The 13,661-nt window shown below is 44.7% G+C and overlaps 1 protein-coding gene and 1 pseudogene across 1 annotated transcript; both read left to right on the plus strand.

Moving 5' to 3' along the window:
* The first annotated feature begins 2,405 nt into the window (after nt 1-2,405).
* On the plus strand, nt 2,406-4,268 carry LOC127757082 (uncharacterized; annotated as a pseudogene).
* Nucleotides 4,269-6,146: 1,878 nt separating this feature from the next.
* On the plus strand, nt 6,147-13,352 carry LOC127760057 (DNA-(apurinic or apyrimidinic site) endonuclease, chloroplastic-like). Its single transcript, XM_052284269.1, has 12 exons — nt 6,147-7,143; nt 8,749-8,905; nt 8,996-9,093; nt 9,184-9,248; nt 9,964-10,185; nt 10,282-10,535; nt 10,691-10,801; nt 10,956-11,093; nt 11,178-11,225; nt 11,832-11,912; nt 12,209-12,368; nt 12,911-13,352. The coding sequence occupies exons 1-12, from the start codon at nt 6,332-6,334 to the stop codon at nt 13,030-13,032; spliced, it is 2,268 nt and encodes a 755-aa protein (XP_052140229.1). The 5' UTR covers nt 6,147-6,331; the 3' UTR covers nt 13,033-13,352.
* The last annotated feature ends 309 nt before the right edge of the window (nt 13,353-13,661 follow it).

The following is a 13,661-nucleotide window of genomic DNA, read 5'->3' on the forward strand; positions in this document are numbered from 1 at the left end:
ATCCAATGGATACAATTCGAGCAACATGTCAACTTTTCCCCTCGATGGCCTTATATAAACCCAACTATCCCCAACTAGAAGATACACACCACAACAATATAGCCACTGTATTGATATCAAGAAAAAGGTCTATCCTAGCTGCTTTATACTAAAGCAATAGCCATGGGAAAGCTTTATGGTTTGTTCTGGGTTATGGCCTTGGTATTGGCTATGGTGGCTGGTACAAAATCCGATGAGGGTTGCAGTCGTGATCTTCAGGACTTAATTATGGAGTGTCAAAAATATGTTATGAATCCTGCAAACCCAAAGATAGAACCCTCAAACGCATGCTGTAGCGTAATCCAAAAGGCAAACGTCCCATGTTTATGCTCCAAGGTCACTAAAGAGATTGAGAAGATAGTGTGCATGGAGAAGGTCGTGTATGTTGCTGACTATTGCAAGAAGCCACTACAGCCTGGCTCCAAGTGTGGAAGTAAGCTTTAATACAAACTCAACAAAAGCATTTTGTGTTGTTTTATGAATTGTCAATGATATTTATTATTTTCTTCTAAATTACGTTTGCAGGCTACACGATTCCGTCTCTACAACAATAATTGGATATGATCAAGCATGAAGATGATGGCTTTGTCTTTTAGGATATGTGTAATTTGTGAGGTTGTCCATTGGCAATAATCTATTTTGAGTCATTTGTGGGGAATTGTGGCCAATGTGAGTGGGATATTTAATATTGTAAAATAAATATTAAAAATGAATAAATAATGTCTTTTAGATTTTCTATCTTTTCAGATGACTAGATGGCGTCTCTAACCTTCATCTTCCACGTGGCAGTTCCCCATAGGCTCTCAATGACGGTTGCAAGTGAACCGACGTTGGAAACCGCCATATCCAATCGTCATTGGGCACTATATAAGGAGGAGAAGCTTTCTTGACTTCCCTGATTTTTAGAATCTTATTCTCCCCAAACAGGACCCAAGGCGATTGAGAAGTCATTGAGCATGGAGAAAGTCAACTATGTCGTTGACTACTAAAAGAGGCCATTTCAGGCTGAATCCAAGTGTGAAACTAAACTTTTACAGAAACTTCCATGAAAGAATTTTATGTGTGTTTTTGAATTATCATGCTTTTTTTTCTCTTTTGAATTATGATTACAGACTACACAATTCTTTCTCTTCAACAATAATCCGATTTCATTGGGAGAGACGATATTGGCTTTGTCTTTTGAGATGTGTAATTTGAGAGTTTGGTCATCGGCGGTCTATTCTAAGGCTGAGTTTGAACCTCCGAGTTCACAACATTTCTCTCTAGCATGAAAAACGGAGTGGCTAATTAGCATGCGATTAATTAAGTATTAGCTATAAAAAACTTAAAAAATATATTAATATATTTTTTTAAAGTAACTTTCCTATATTTTTTTTATAAAAAAGCATTGTTTGGCGGTTGCACATGAAAACTAGAGTAAAATTAGGAAATGGAGAAAATAACACACCCTGAGTCACTGGTAATGGTGGCAGCATGGGCGTTGATTGGTTTTTAGTGTGCACTGCTACTAAGTATATTTCCTCATTTATTTAAAACTTAGGTTATTCCGCCATTTTACGAAAGATATGGTCATCATACATTAACAGAATATTGGGTGGTTAATTTGTTTTAACGAGATGGTCAGTGTGAACGGGGCCATGTACAAGTACATTCATATACTTAATTGTTACTGATATAGTGTGTTTTGGTGCACATAAAACAAATCAAATCTCTTTAGCTAGCTTTTATTTTGGATGATTCATAATGCATGACAGGACAAGAGAACGGTATATGATAGGCTTGACCTTACCTGCAATTCTATCAACCCTTTTGAGCAGGGGTTAGTGCAACTGTTTCATTGTATAAACACAATTTTTGCACTAAAATAATGAACACAAGTTTGAGAGATCATCTGTATTGTGCCGGGACCCAAACCCATTCAGCTCTTGTAGAGCTCCTTGCAAATTTTTCGATCCTCGTCGGTTAAGGTGCTATGCCATTTTATATTTTATGGATTACATCATGTTTTAAATATTATATAAAATTATATCAATAAGAGTTAATCTTGATTGGTTGAATGTAGTGTATTTAATGATAGTCATTTATTTCACAACTAAATAAAGAGATACTTATCAAAAGATAATTATTTTAACAAGATCTTAAATATCTTAGATGATGATAAAATGAATTGGAGGGAGAGATCAACTGCATTGATAGTGGCAACCGACACGTCCATTCGGGAGGCAGCTGCTCCTCGCGCGCCACGCGGCCCCTTGTTCCACCCTTCACCTGACCACGTGTGCTCCACCCGGCGCACCGGCCCACAGCCAGGACAGCCAGCTTCATTTCCCCCACTGGCCAGTGGCCACCGCTACCCGTTGTCACGCAAGGATCCAATGTCTGAACCACTCCACTGGGAAGCACGTCGAGGAATGCGCGAGCCGACAACGCCGCCGTGGGGAGCACTTCCCATCGTGGTGCCCTTCCTAGACCCCAAGTCCTAGGCGGCGGCCTCCTGCGTCTGCACCTCCTGGAGCGCCGCCTTCGGCGCCGACGGTCTCTGGGTGCAGCTCTGCCGCTCCTAGTTCCCGTCCGCGCTCGGGCTCCTTCACCTGCTCGGCGGCGCCGAGGCTAGAGGCCCCCACTCGTCCCCGCATCGCCGCCTCTTCGGGCTGTTCCACGCCGCCTCCCACGGCCAGCAGGTCAAGCCCCCGCGTCTCGCCCTCGACGACGTCTCCTTCGCCGTCGACATCATCGGGGCCAGCGGCAACGCCATCCTCTCCTTCGCAGTTGCCGCCCGAGACGCCGGACCCAAGAACAGTTCCAGTTCGGGGTGGACACGAGCGACAGGAACGCGGCGCTTTTGCCGGGGGAACGCTGGAGCATGCGGTTGACGGCCGTGCGTGCCGGGGCGGGGCTCGCGCCTACGGCGTTCGTGATGGTGTACGCGGAGAATAAGGAGATGCCTGCGCCCCTCACCATCGGCATTCGCTTGCGTGGGGTGCTCCCCATACCTGGCTGCAGCGCGCGCGGCACGAGCATTCTGGTTGCGGAGGTGGAGATCATGGTGAGCATAGAGGAGAGGTTTGTGCGGGAGGTTAATTTCTGGGTGATGCAGCCTGACTACAGGCCCAGGTTCGTTAGCATCGACGATGGGCTTAGATACTTGCAACAATTCCTCCTGTGAAATGCGCGTTTCTCTTTTAGCCTTCAGGGTCAGTGTAGTGGTGATGAACCGTTGTTGATCGGCAGAACGTACCTATGTGTTTTGCGTCGTAAATCGATCTCCGTGTTTCTGTTGTAAATCGTCTTAGTTCTCTCTCTGGATAATAAATTGCGCTCTAAATCGTCTTAGTTGTTCTCTATGCGGATAATAAACTGCGTTCCAAATGTTTGATGATCTGGGCGCAGCTCTGCCGCTCCCACTTTCCGTCCGCGCTCGGGCTCCTTCACCTGCTCGATGCCGACGGCGGCGCCGACGCCAGAGGACCCCATCACCCCACTCGTCCCCACACCGCCACCTCCCCCGGCAACCGGGCCCTCCAACCCCCGGGCCTCGCCATCGACATCGAGGCCGACAGCAACAACGTCCTCTCCTTCGCCGTCACCGCCCGCGACGCCGGCCCCAAGAACAGCGTGTTCCAGTTCGGGGTGGACACGGGCGACATGAACGCGGCAGTTGGGCGCGCGGAACGCTGGCGCGTCCGGTTGACGGCTGTGCTGGCGCGGGTCGAGCCGGGGTTCGCGCCTGCGGCGTTCATGATGATTGACCCGGTGCCGGAGGAGTTGGAGATTCCGAAAGCGGACGAGATCGGCATGGGCGTGTGCGTGTACGCGGGGCTCCCCGCGCCTGGTGGTTGTGATGACTGGGGCGACGCGATTCCGGAGGCCCGGATGGAGATCAAGGTGACCGGAGAGAAGAGGTTCGTGCAGGAGGTTAATTTCGGGGTGACATTACTGACATCAGATAGTGATAGCGACGGCAGGTACGTGGACGATGGGCTCAGGTACTTGCAGTATTTCCTCATGTAATGCTTCATGCTTGCGTGTTCCGGTCTCTTCCACGATCAGTCCGTCAGTGTAGATGCGGTCTCTTTGGTTTGTGTTGTAATGTGTTGTAAGGGCCTTTTTAGTTCACGAAATAAAATTTTTCTGAATGTCACATCGAACGTTTGACCGAATGTTGGAAAGAGTTCTTGAACGCGAATGAAAAAACTAATTTCATAACTCGCTTGAAAACCGCGAGACGAATCTTTTAAGCCTAATTAATCCATCATTAGCACATGTGGGTTACTATAGCACTTATAGCTAATCATGGACTAATTAGGCTTAAAAGATTCATCTCGCGATTTTCTCTCTAATTGTGTAATTAGTTTTTTTTTAATTTACATTTAATGCTCTATGTATATGTCTAAAGATTCGATGTGATATTTTTGAGAAAAACTTTTTGAGAATTAAAAATGGCCAAATCGTCTTAGTTTTATCTCTCTCTTTGGACAATAAACCGCTTTGTAAGTCGTCTTAGTTTTAACTTCTCTCTCAATCTCTCTGTATGGATAATAAGGTTGTGTTTAATTCAGCGCAATGTTTAGATTTTAATTGAAATTAGAGATGAGGTGACTGAAAATTTATGTGTGTATGATATGTTGATGTGATGGAAAAGGACTGACGTTTGAAACACAGCCTAAACTGTGCTGCGAATGGTTTAGTTTGAATCTTAACCAATGACCGAACATGGAAGTATACATGGAACGAGAGGACCGCCACGGCGCCACTGCACCACTCATGGCAACTGACAACAAATACGCCTCTCACAAACATGCTTCAATTTGTTGTTTGTGCGATCTGGTAGTGCAACTCAGGAGGTGTGAAGTTGCTGAGCGATCACAAATTCACAATAATCTCCTCCTAATTACAGGAAGTAGATTTTGATCCCTCGAGAGAATATCCACTCGTTGTTTGCATGTCACTTAAATGGTTATTAAAAAAATTTAAGAAGATGTATTAACATGTGATATATCACTCTACAAACATGCAAATTAAAATTCAACTTCTACATCTCGCAACGAAAAAACAAATTTGACTCTGAATATACGTTAACAAGCTGCGGTTTAATTTATTTTTTTCGTTACGAAATGTAGAAGTTGAATTTGAATTTGCATGTTTGTGGAGTGTTATATCACATGTTAATACACATTCTCAAATTGTTTTAATTTTTTTCATAACCATTTGCATGACATGCAAAGAACGAAGGATATCTCCTCGAGAGATTAAAATAGTTTCTCTAATTACAGGCTACGGATGCAAATATTAATGGCAATTAAGTTATTCCGGTTTGGCCGTTTTGGACACCCTTACATGAGACAATGATAACTTGGAACACTAGCTGTACCGTTAGATAAACCTGTTAAGATAGCTTTTGTTACGCATGAAAGTTTCATAATCTGTTAATTTCAGTAAGTCTCACCTTATATGCTTCGGCCTATGACAATCATATCATATTATCAGTGCACTAAACCATGATGTCGCTCTTCCCCGATCCTAGAATTAACACATGATCTCCCTCCCTGTTTATAAAATTGAGCGTGTGAATTAAGGAGACTAAAATTTTATAAAACAAATTGACAATTGTAGCACAAAACAATACTGGATATTCAGCAGTACTTGTTTCGTATCTATGTAACACCAAAAACAAATAGTCAAATACAATCGCAGGCCATTGGGCTTTGAAATCGGACAAATAAACTTCCTCCTTGATTGGGCTGGGTCGCGTACCCGAATCGTGCTCCATTGGATCTCTTCTGTAGAGAGGCAGAAGTGGAGAACAGAAGAACAGCTAACAAGTAACAAAGGCACAAAGCCATCGAAATGACGAAATGTCCAACCCTCGTGCCTCGTCGACGCTTGCATGGGAACGAGCAACTTGGCGACCATCCTCTCGGCACGTTTCTTCCCAAGGCAACTCCTCCCGCGCCACGCGCCTTGCTCGTGCCGCGCCACCGTGTTCCTCTCGGACCACGTGTGCGCCACCCGCGCGCACGCACGCGCGCGCGCTCACCGCTGATCGATCTCTAGACCTTTCCACCCCCGTCGCCGCTGTTCAAATTCATATCCGTTGCATTCGTACAGCATCCGGACTCACCTATAAACAGGTTGATAAACTAGTCGAACTACGGATATGAAACCGTAATCTCATCCAATTTGGCCGTCGTGCTGTACCCACCAACCTGTCGATATAAGGCAAGCCGTTTCGGCGAATCGATTGGTTTCTTTCCGCTACCTGTTTCCCCCTTCCACCTCCAGATTGATTGATATGCTTGCTTGCGCGGCGGTGGAAGCTGACGGCTCGGTCTCGCGTGCGCGGAAAAGGCCGCGCATTGGCGTGAGCGCGGAGCCCGCGCGGCCGACGGCGCCAATGCTGGGATCTGAACCTCCGTGGTTGGTGCTCCGGCTGGTGGGTCCCTTCCTCGACGCCGAGTCGCTCGCGGCGGCCTCCTGCGTCTCCACCGCCTGCCGCGAGGCCTTCACCGCCGAGGACCTCTGGTCCAAGCTCTTGCGCTCCCAGTACCCATCCGCTCTCGGCCTCCTTCCCATGCAGGGCAATGGCGACGACGCCAGCGGCCGGAGCTCGTCGCCGTACCGCCGCCTGTTCGCGCTGTTCCGGTCCGCCTCCGCCCGCCGCCGCGCGCTCCCGCCACCGCGCCTCGCCCTCGACGATGTCACCTTCGCCATCGACATCTTCGCGGCCAGCGGCGAGAACACCCTCTCGTTCGTCGTCGCCGCCCGCGACGCCATCGCCAAGACCGGCCGTTTCCAGTTCGAGGTCGACCTGACCGGCCGGAACGCGGAGGTCGGGCGGGGGGAGTTCTGGAGCGTCCGGTGGACGGCTTTGCGGGCGGGGCTGATCGGGTTTGCCCCCTTGGCGGTCGAGATGATGGACGCGAAGGCCCCGGCGGCGAGGGCGCGCGCGCTGTTCGGTGGCGCGACGGGGGAGACCTGGGCCACGGGGTGTCTCCCGGCGCCTGGCTGCAGCGGCGCGACGGTGGAAGCGGAGGTGGTGTTCGAGGTGTCCGGCGAGGAGAGGCTGTTGGAGAAGGTGAGGTTCGGTGTGATGGCGCAGTGTAGGTACGTGAGCATCGACGATGGGCTCAGATACTTGCAGCACTTCCTCCTGTAACGCACGCCCTTCTTCTTCTCCTTCCGATCGTCAGACATGACGTAGCTACTTCAAATTGTAAATCGTGTTAAATAGTACTACTAGCTATCTATTTTCTTCTTGGGATCAATGTTGAAGTTCCAAATATTCGTCGTCGTCGTTGTTTTTTTCAACGTTGCAAATTGTTGGAAACTCGGGGTCTCATCGATCTTTCAGTTATGAGCTTATTACAAGTCCAAATGGTTTATTAATGATAAAAAGTAATTTATAGATATTTTTTATATATGTAATTAGCGACTTAAAAGTTAATTTTGAAAAAGAAAATACTGATTGGAAATATTTTGAAATTAACTACACACAAAATAAATTGTAAAATTTAAATTTTGGCAAACGGTTGATTTGACGAGTCCTCGATCTTTCGGGGCTAGCCTGTGCTGCAAATTGTTGATGTTGTATAACACCGATGGCAGTTGAGAACGAGTATAACATACTTTTCTGTAAACCACACCTTTCATTCATCGTTCATTAAAGGCAAGTAGGCGACAGTCATCGTCCTTGGCTAACAGTATGACACCGAGAGACGAAAACATGGTGCTTTACTCCTTCCTTTTCTTTTCTTTAAAGGCAGGGCTCTACTTGACTACTACTGCCAAATAAAAACACTTCCAAAATATAACAAGATGTTAGTTTGCCTGAAAACAACAGGTGAGAGAAGCACCCATGGAACACATCAGGATACACTGTTTACATACCTCGTGCGGCCAGTCGCCTGTTACAAACTCCATTGAATTGAATAGCCTTTGCCTGGTTGTCTATCTGCACTACGCGCAGATCAAAGAAAACATTCCGTGTGAATAATCTCGAGCTAGTACGATCCACACGATTACCATCGGACGGCCAGCAGAGAAACCGCTTTCTCGTCCAACATGGGCCGGGCCGGATAACCGATTAACACCAAGATGGGCCATTTCGGATAGCACCGAGAGACTCCGCGGGGGCTCACCGGCGGCACGGCCCGGCCGCCACGGCGCGCATCGCCACGCTCCCCTTCCCTTCTTTAGCTCGGCCACGTCGCGGCGCCTCGCGCCCTAGCTCGCCCGCCCATGCCGCTGCTCCTGCACGGCGGCTCCCTCTTCCGTCTCTACGGGTACGGTTCCCGTCCCCCCTCCCTTCTCCTGCTCTCCCCGCTCTTACGCGCATTTGTTCTTCCCGTGCCGGTTCGATGCGCAGCAGTTCTGGATACGGGTGTCGTGCTCCTAGGGTTTACCTTTGGTGACGAATCGAAATCCGAGTTCCCAAATTTCTTCTAGACGGTGTCGCATAAATGTGCTACGTACTAGGCCTGAGTTCATTGCATTTGTGGGGATGCATCATTTTTTTTTAAAAAAAAGAATCCCCTTAGGAATCGCTCACAGTTAACTCTTGTTTGCTCATATTAGCAGTACGGATAGGTCAGGGCGCTGTCAAACGCTGTGGCGTTTCTGCCACTTTGCATTGAGGAAATTCTGTGCTTTTGTTCTGCATTTGGAGTCCTTGGCACAAGAATCACTTGAAACTTGTTTCTGTGACTGTAGGTGTGGCTGTGGGCTTCCAAGCGCAAATTTCAGTCCCAGCAAACTAGCACTGATAAGACTAAGCTTGATGATGGCAGAAACACGAGCCACCTATTCGCGTCGAGCTGCCTCTAAGAATACTGATATCAAGAAAGATGATGAACATGTCCTTGAAAAGGTTAGCCTTTTTATGCCCTTTGTACTAAACAGGTGGCATTATCCACTGTAACTTGTTTATGGTTGGATCACTTATTTGCTTTGACTATAGGAGGATGTTGCTGAAAGCAAATTGGAGATAGAGCAACTTAGGAATGACCCCGATCGACTCCAATCCATGACAGTGAAGGAGCTCAGGGAAATCACGAGGTTTAGATTTACCACATACCCACATCCTTCCTTTATTTTCAGTCGATGATAATTGATTGCCTCTCTAATTTAGTTCTTGTGAATTTAAAGGATGATGGGAATTCCTGTAAAAGGCAACAAGAAAGATTTGGTATCAGCCCTGATGGATTCTCTGGGTAAGGAAAGAAATGGTGTAAATTACTTAGGGTGCGTTTGGAACCAAGGCTAGATCAAGCCTAGCCTAGCCAGGCAAGACCAGGCGTTTGGAATCGTGAAAAAATCCTAACTTTTGAGGGCGAGCTAGCCTGCAGGGGCGAGAAAAAACTGGTTCACGAGGGAGAGCCAAATCGGCTCGCCTCCGACGGCAAACTTCTCACGTGCGACTTTCTTCAACAACCAGGCTTCATTCTTGCCGAACTATAGGGCTAGCAGATCGTGTATCTATTTCGCTGCCATCTTCTTGTTAAATCACTCCATCTTTCCAGTCATGGATGAATGCATACGATACGAGCTGCTAGCTAGCCTGCTACCATTCCAAGCCACAGATAGCAAATGAACCAAACGGACGGGTACGGCAAACCCAGCAAGCAGGCAATGAGTTGGTTTGCCTTTGCCTAGCAAGGCTAGCTAGGCAAGGGAACCAAACGCTCCCTTACACATTTGTAGTAATTCTTGCTCTTCAGAACTAAAACAACAAGCCAATACCTGTCCTTCCACAAACTAATTGTTCCAATCATGCGCCCCCCGGCAGCACTAACATAAGTCATTTTTATTCCTACAAATTCTAATATAGGTACCCAAAGAGATAGCCATCTCATTGCTGTAGCTCTCTACTACTATATAATGTTTCAAGGGTGCCATTTTTACTGGATGCTGGAATCCTTTCTGCAGGTAAAGTGGGAACTTCATCAGTTGAGAAGATTGGTGTGTCTGAAGTACCTTCAAAAAGAAAAGGTGCTTCAGTAGTAGTTGAACAAAACATAGAAAGTTCTGAGGTCATTTCTGAAACTCCTAGTAAGAGAAGTAGAGCAAAGAACAAAGGAACCGCTGAGGAGAGTTCTGGGGCTAATGTCAAGCAAAGCAAGACATCAGTCCAGAAGAAAAAGCTAGTTGGTATGTCCATTCATTCTTCCATTAATATTTTCTTAATTAGTTTTTCATTTTAAAAATTACCTCTCTCTTGGCTGATTATGTGATAATCCATTCTAGTCCAAGGTGCCAGTGTGGACCATGAAGAACCTTGGACTGTACTTGTACACAAGAAACCACAACCTGCCTGGATTCCTTATAATCCTAAGGTCATGAGGTCTCCATCTCTTAGCAAGGATACGAAGGCTCTAAAGATTCTGTCATGGAATGTGAATGGATTAAAAGCTTTACTCAAATCGAGGGGCTTCTCTATTCATCAGTTAGCTCAGAGGGAGGACTTCGATATACTATGCCTACAAGAGACAAAAATGCAGGCAAGATATGATTTTAGTTTTTCTTATGCAAAATTACCATCTAAAATTGGACAAAAGGTTCTTTCTTGGGGAAATGGTATCTTTTCTTCTCTCTGAATTGTTTTCATCCTTCACTGCTATAGTTTATTAACCAGGAATTACGTTATTTTGAGCAGGAGAAGGATGTAGAAGTCATTAAGGAAGGTCTACTTGAAGGCTATACCCATAGTTTCTGGACATGCAGTGTATCAAAGCTTGGCTATTCGGGGACTGCAATAATTTCAAGGGTGTGCACTGCTATTCTCACATCCTACCACAATGATCATTGCAAAATGGCTACAACCTCTAATGCATCATATCTCATGTTTGTTGGTTTGCTTCGTTTTGTGCCTTATATCTTGTTTTTATCTATAATGTGTTGTGTTCTGCAAATTCCTTTAGGTGAAACCACTCTCTATCAAGTACGGGCTTGGTGTGCCAGACCATGATACTGAAGGGAGGGTCGTCACAGTGGAGTTCAATGATTTTTACCTCCTGACTGCTTATGTACCAAATTCTGGTGATGGTCTAAAAAGATTGGTAATTCTGCTTATTTTCATCTTGTTATCATTGAGAGTTGATAATTCAGATAAGTTAAATCCATAACCATATATTACCGTGCAGACTTACAGGGTCACAGAATGGGATCCAAGCCTTGGTAACTACATGAAAGTATGCATATCCTTTTTCTCTGATTATTATTTTAAATTAGTCCTGTTACCCATATTCTGTCAACGCTTTTACTAAAGAAGAAACAGAGCGCTGTATTTTACCTTTATTCTTTTTTGTTACTGCATTGTTTTCTCCATATCGTCTTTTGTAGTGGATATGTGTTTAGTTGTAGTTGTATATGGGGTTGACTTGTTCTCGTGATACACATCTGCACATACCAAATCATACTAGAATTTAAAAATAAAGGTAAGATCTGGTTAGAGCTTGGGATGGTAGGCCAAAAGTATTAGAGTTGTGAAGTTTGTCACTGTTTAATCCAACACATTTGTGAATCTTCCATTATGCATCCAATTCCCTTATTGACCATTCAGCACTTTCTATTACTCACACTAATCAACATATTTCGACATTTTTCTTACTTTTGTGGATGCATGTGGGCTAGGATGTTTTTGTGGGACTGTAATAATGACCTTGCATACCAGAAATGCACAACATTCACATGTCATCTCTCCTGCATTTACCTTGTTTCAGTATATCAGTAGCAATAAATGTGCTTTCAAGTGCCAAATGGCATGCTTCTCTGACAAATTTCTTATTATTATGCAGGACTTGGAAAAATCGAAGCCTGTTATACTAACTGGTGATCTTAACTGTGCCCATCAAGAGATTGATATACATGATCCTGCTGTAAGTAATTATTAGTTTCGACCACCCACATATTTCAACCAATACTGTTCCATGCAAAAGCATAGCATTCTTATGGTTGACTGTTTAGTATATGTGATATGGCACATGTGTAGATTACAATGTCATTCAACATTTCTCATTTTGCTGTTAAAATTTTTATTTTTCTGGATCAACATCAGAGGTAAAAGTAGCTATACTAACATCCGAGAACATAAATGTCTAGTTTTGGGGTATCCAGTTGCTTCCCCAAACGTTCCTTTTATACTTGTTAGCTTATAGTTAATGCTCTTATCCAGGGAAATCGTAGAAGTGCAGGCTTTACAATTGAAGAAAGGGAATCATTCGAGACTAATTTTTTGTCCAAAGGTTTTGTTGATACATTTCGAAAACAGCATCCCAATGTTGTTGGATATAGTTACTGGGGTTATAGGCATAATGCCCGGAAGACCAACAAAGGTATGTACTCAATGTCAAGAGCTTTATCATACCATAAAAAATAACTGAAATATTTTTCATATGATTATTTATTTACCTAATATTTTTTTCCTGGGCTGGCGAAGGAGCCAGCTGAACTTCAATAATAATTTCCTAATAACACCATAAAGATCACAAGAGTTGGTAAATAACACCTGTGTTGATGTCTCATTGGCATGTGGGCCATGACCCCAAATTTTATCCTTGGATGTTATTTCCAATTTATACATGTTTGCAGTGTAATTGAACATACTATCCCTGGCATATTAGGCTGCCTAGTCCTCTGGCTTCCTAAATGGAGTTCATCATCGTTGTGTCGTCAGCTGGCCCATCGAGCACCCTTCTTTCATTTCAGACGGAACTCAGAACTTCTTTTAATCCTTATTGATAGCATTTCCCTTAGGAAGAACCACCCGCATTATAGCATATGTCTGCACACTGGATTATGCACACTAGTTTGTTTCCTTGTAACATAAGAGCATGCTAATTATTTGACTGTGTCGCATTTTGTCATTGTTTGGCAGGTTGGCGTCTGGATTATTTTCTTGTGTCTGAATCCATTGCAGAAAGAGTCCATGATTCATACATTATTCCAGACATATCTGCCAGTGATCACAGCCCGCTAGGCCTCGTACTGAAGCTCTAGGCAGGCTGCATGCCTGGAACCCAATACGGACTTCTGGGTTTAGTTAACAATGTTTTCCTGCTCTGAGTCTGTGGGAGGGTATGTGGTTTTGTATCAGTAGGTTCTAATACTAGCCTAACGGATGTGGATGTGTTACACCAATCCGATGTTGGAAAAAAGGCTGGTTTCGATATGTAGCCGAATGAGTCTGGGTGATGTAGTGTTGTTACACTTCCTTAAGCTGCATTGACAGATCGTAATGCGGGGTCTGCACTTTTCACGTTTTCAGTGGAGTAGCTCAGTATTGGAATTCGATGGTAATATCATGATTCGTAGTCATATTTGAGTGTTCTTATGTTCCTAATCATATTTGAGTCATCCTATGTGATGTGCTTGCCAAGGTTTTGTTCTTACAGAAGTGGTACTGACGACAGAGTTTTTTTTTCTTTTAAATTCATATAAATCATATTAGATTTTTTTTTTTCGCTAAGGCTTCGTTGGGTGGCACTAACGCAGGTAATCGGAGAGTAAAAACATGGTCTGACTCAAAACATAAATGTAGCATAAACGAAGGGGGTTTATATAAGTTCTAAGATTAACATGGATTTATGGGGTTTAATAAGTTTTAAATCTAACACGGATTCTCAGTA

Source organism: Oryza glaberrima, chromosome 1 (assembly GCF_000147395.1).
Source record: "Oryza glaberrima chromosome 1, OglaRS2, whole genome shotgun sequence".
NCBI lineage: Eukaryota > Viridiplantae > Streptophyta > Magnoliopsida > Poales > Poaceae > Oryza > Oryza glaberrima.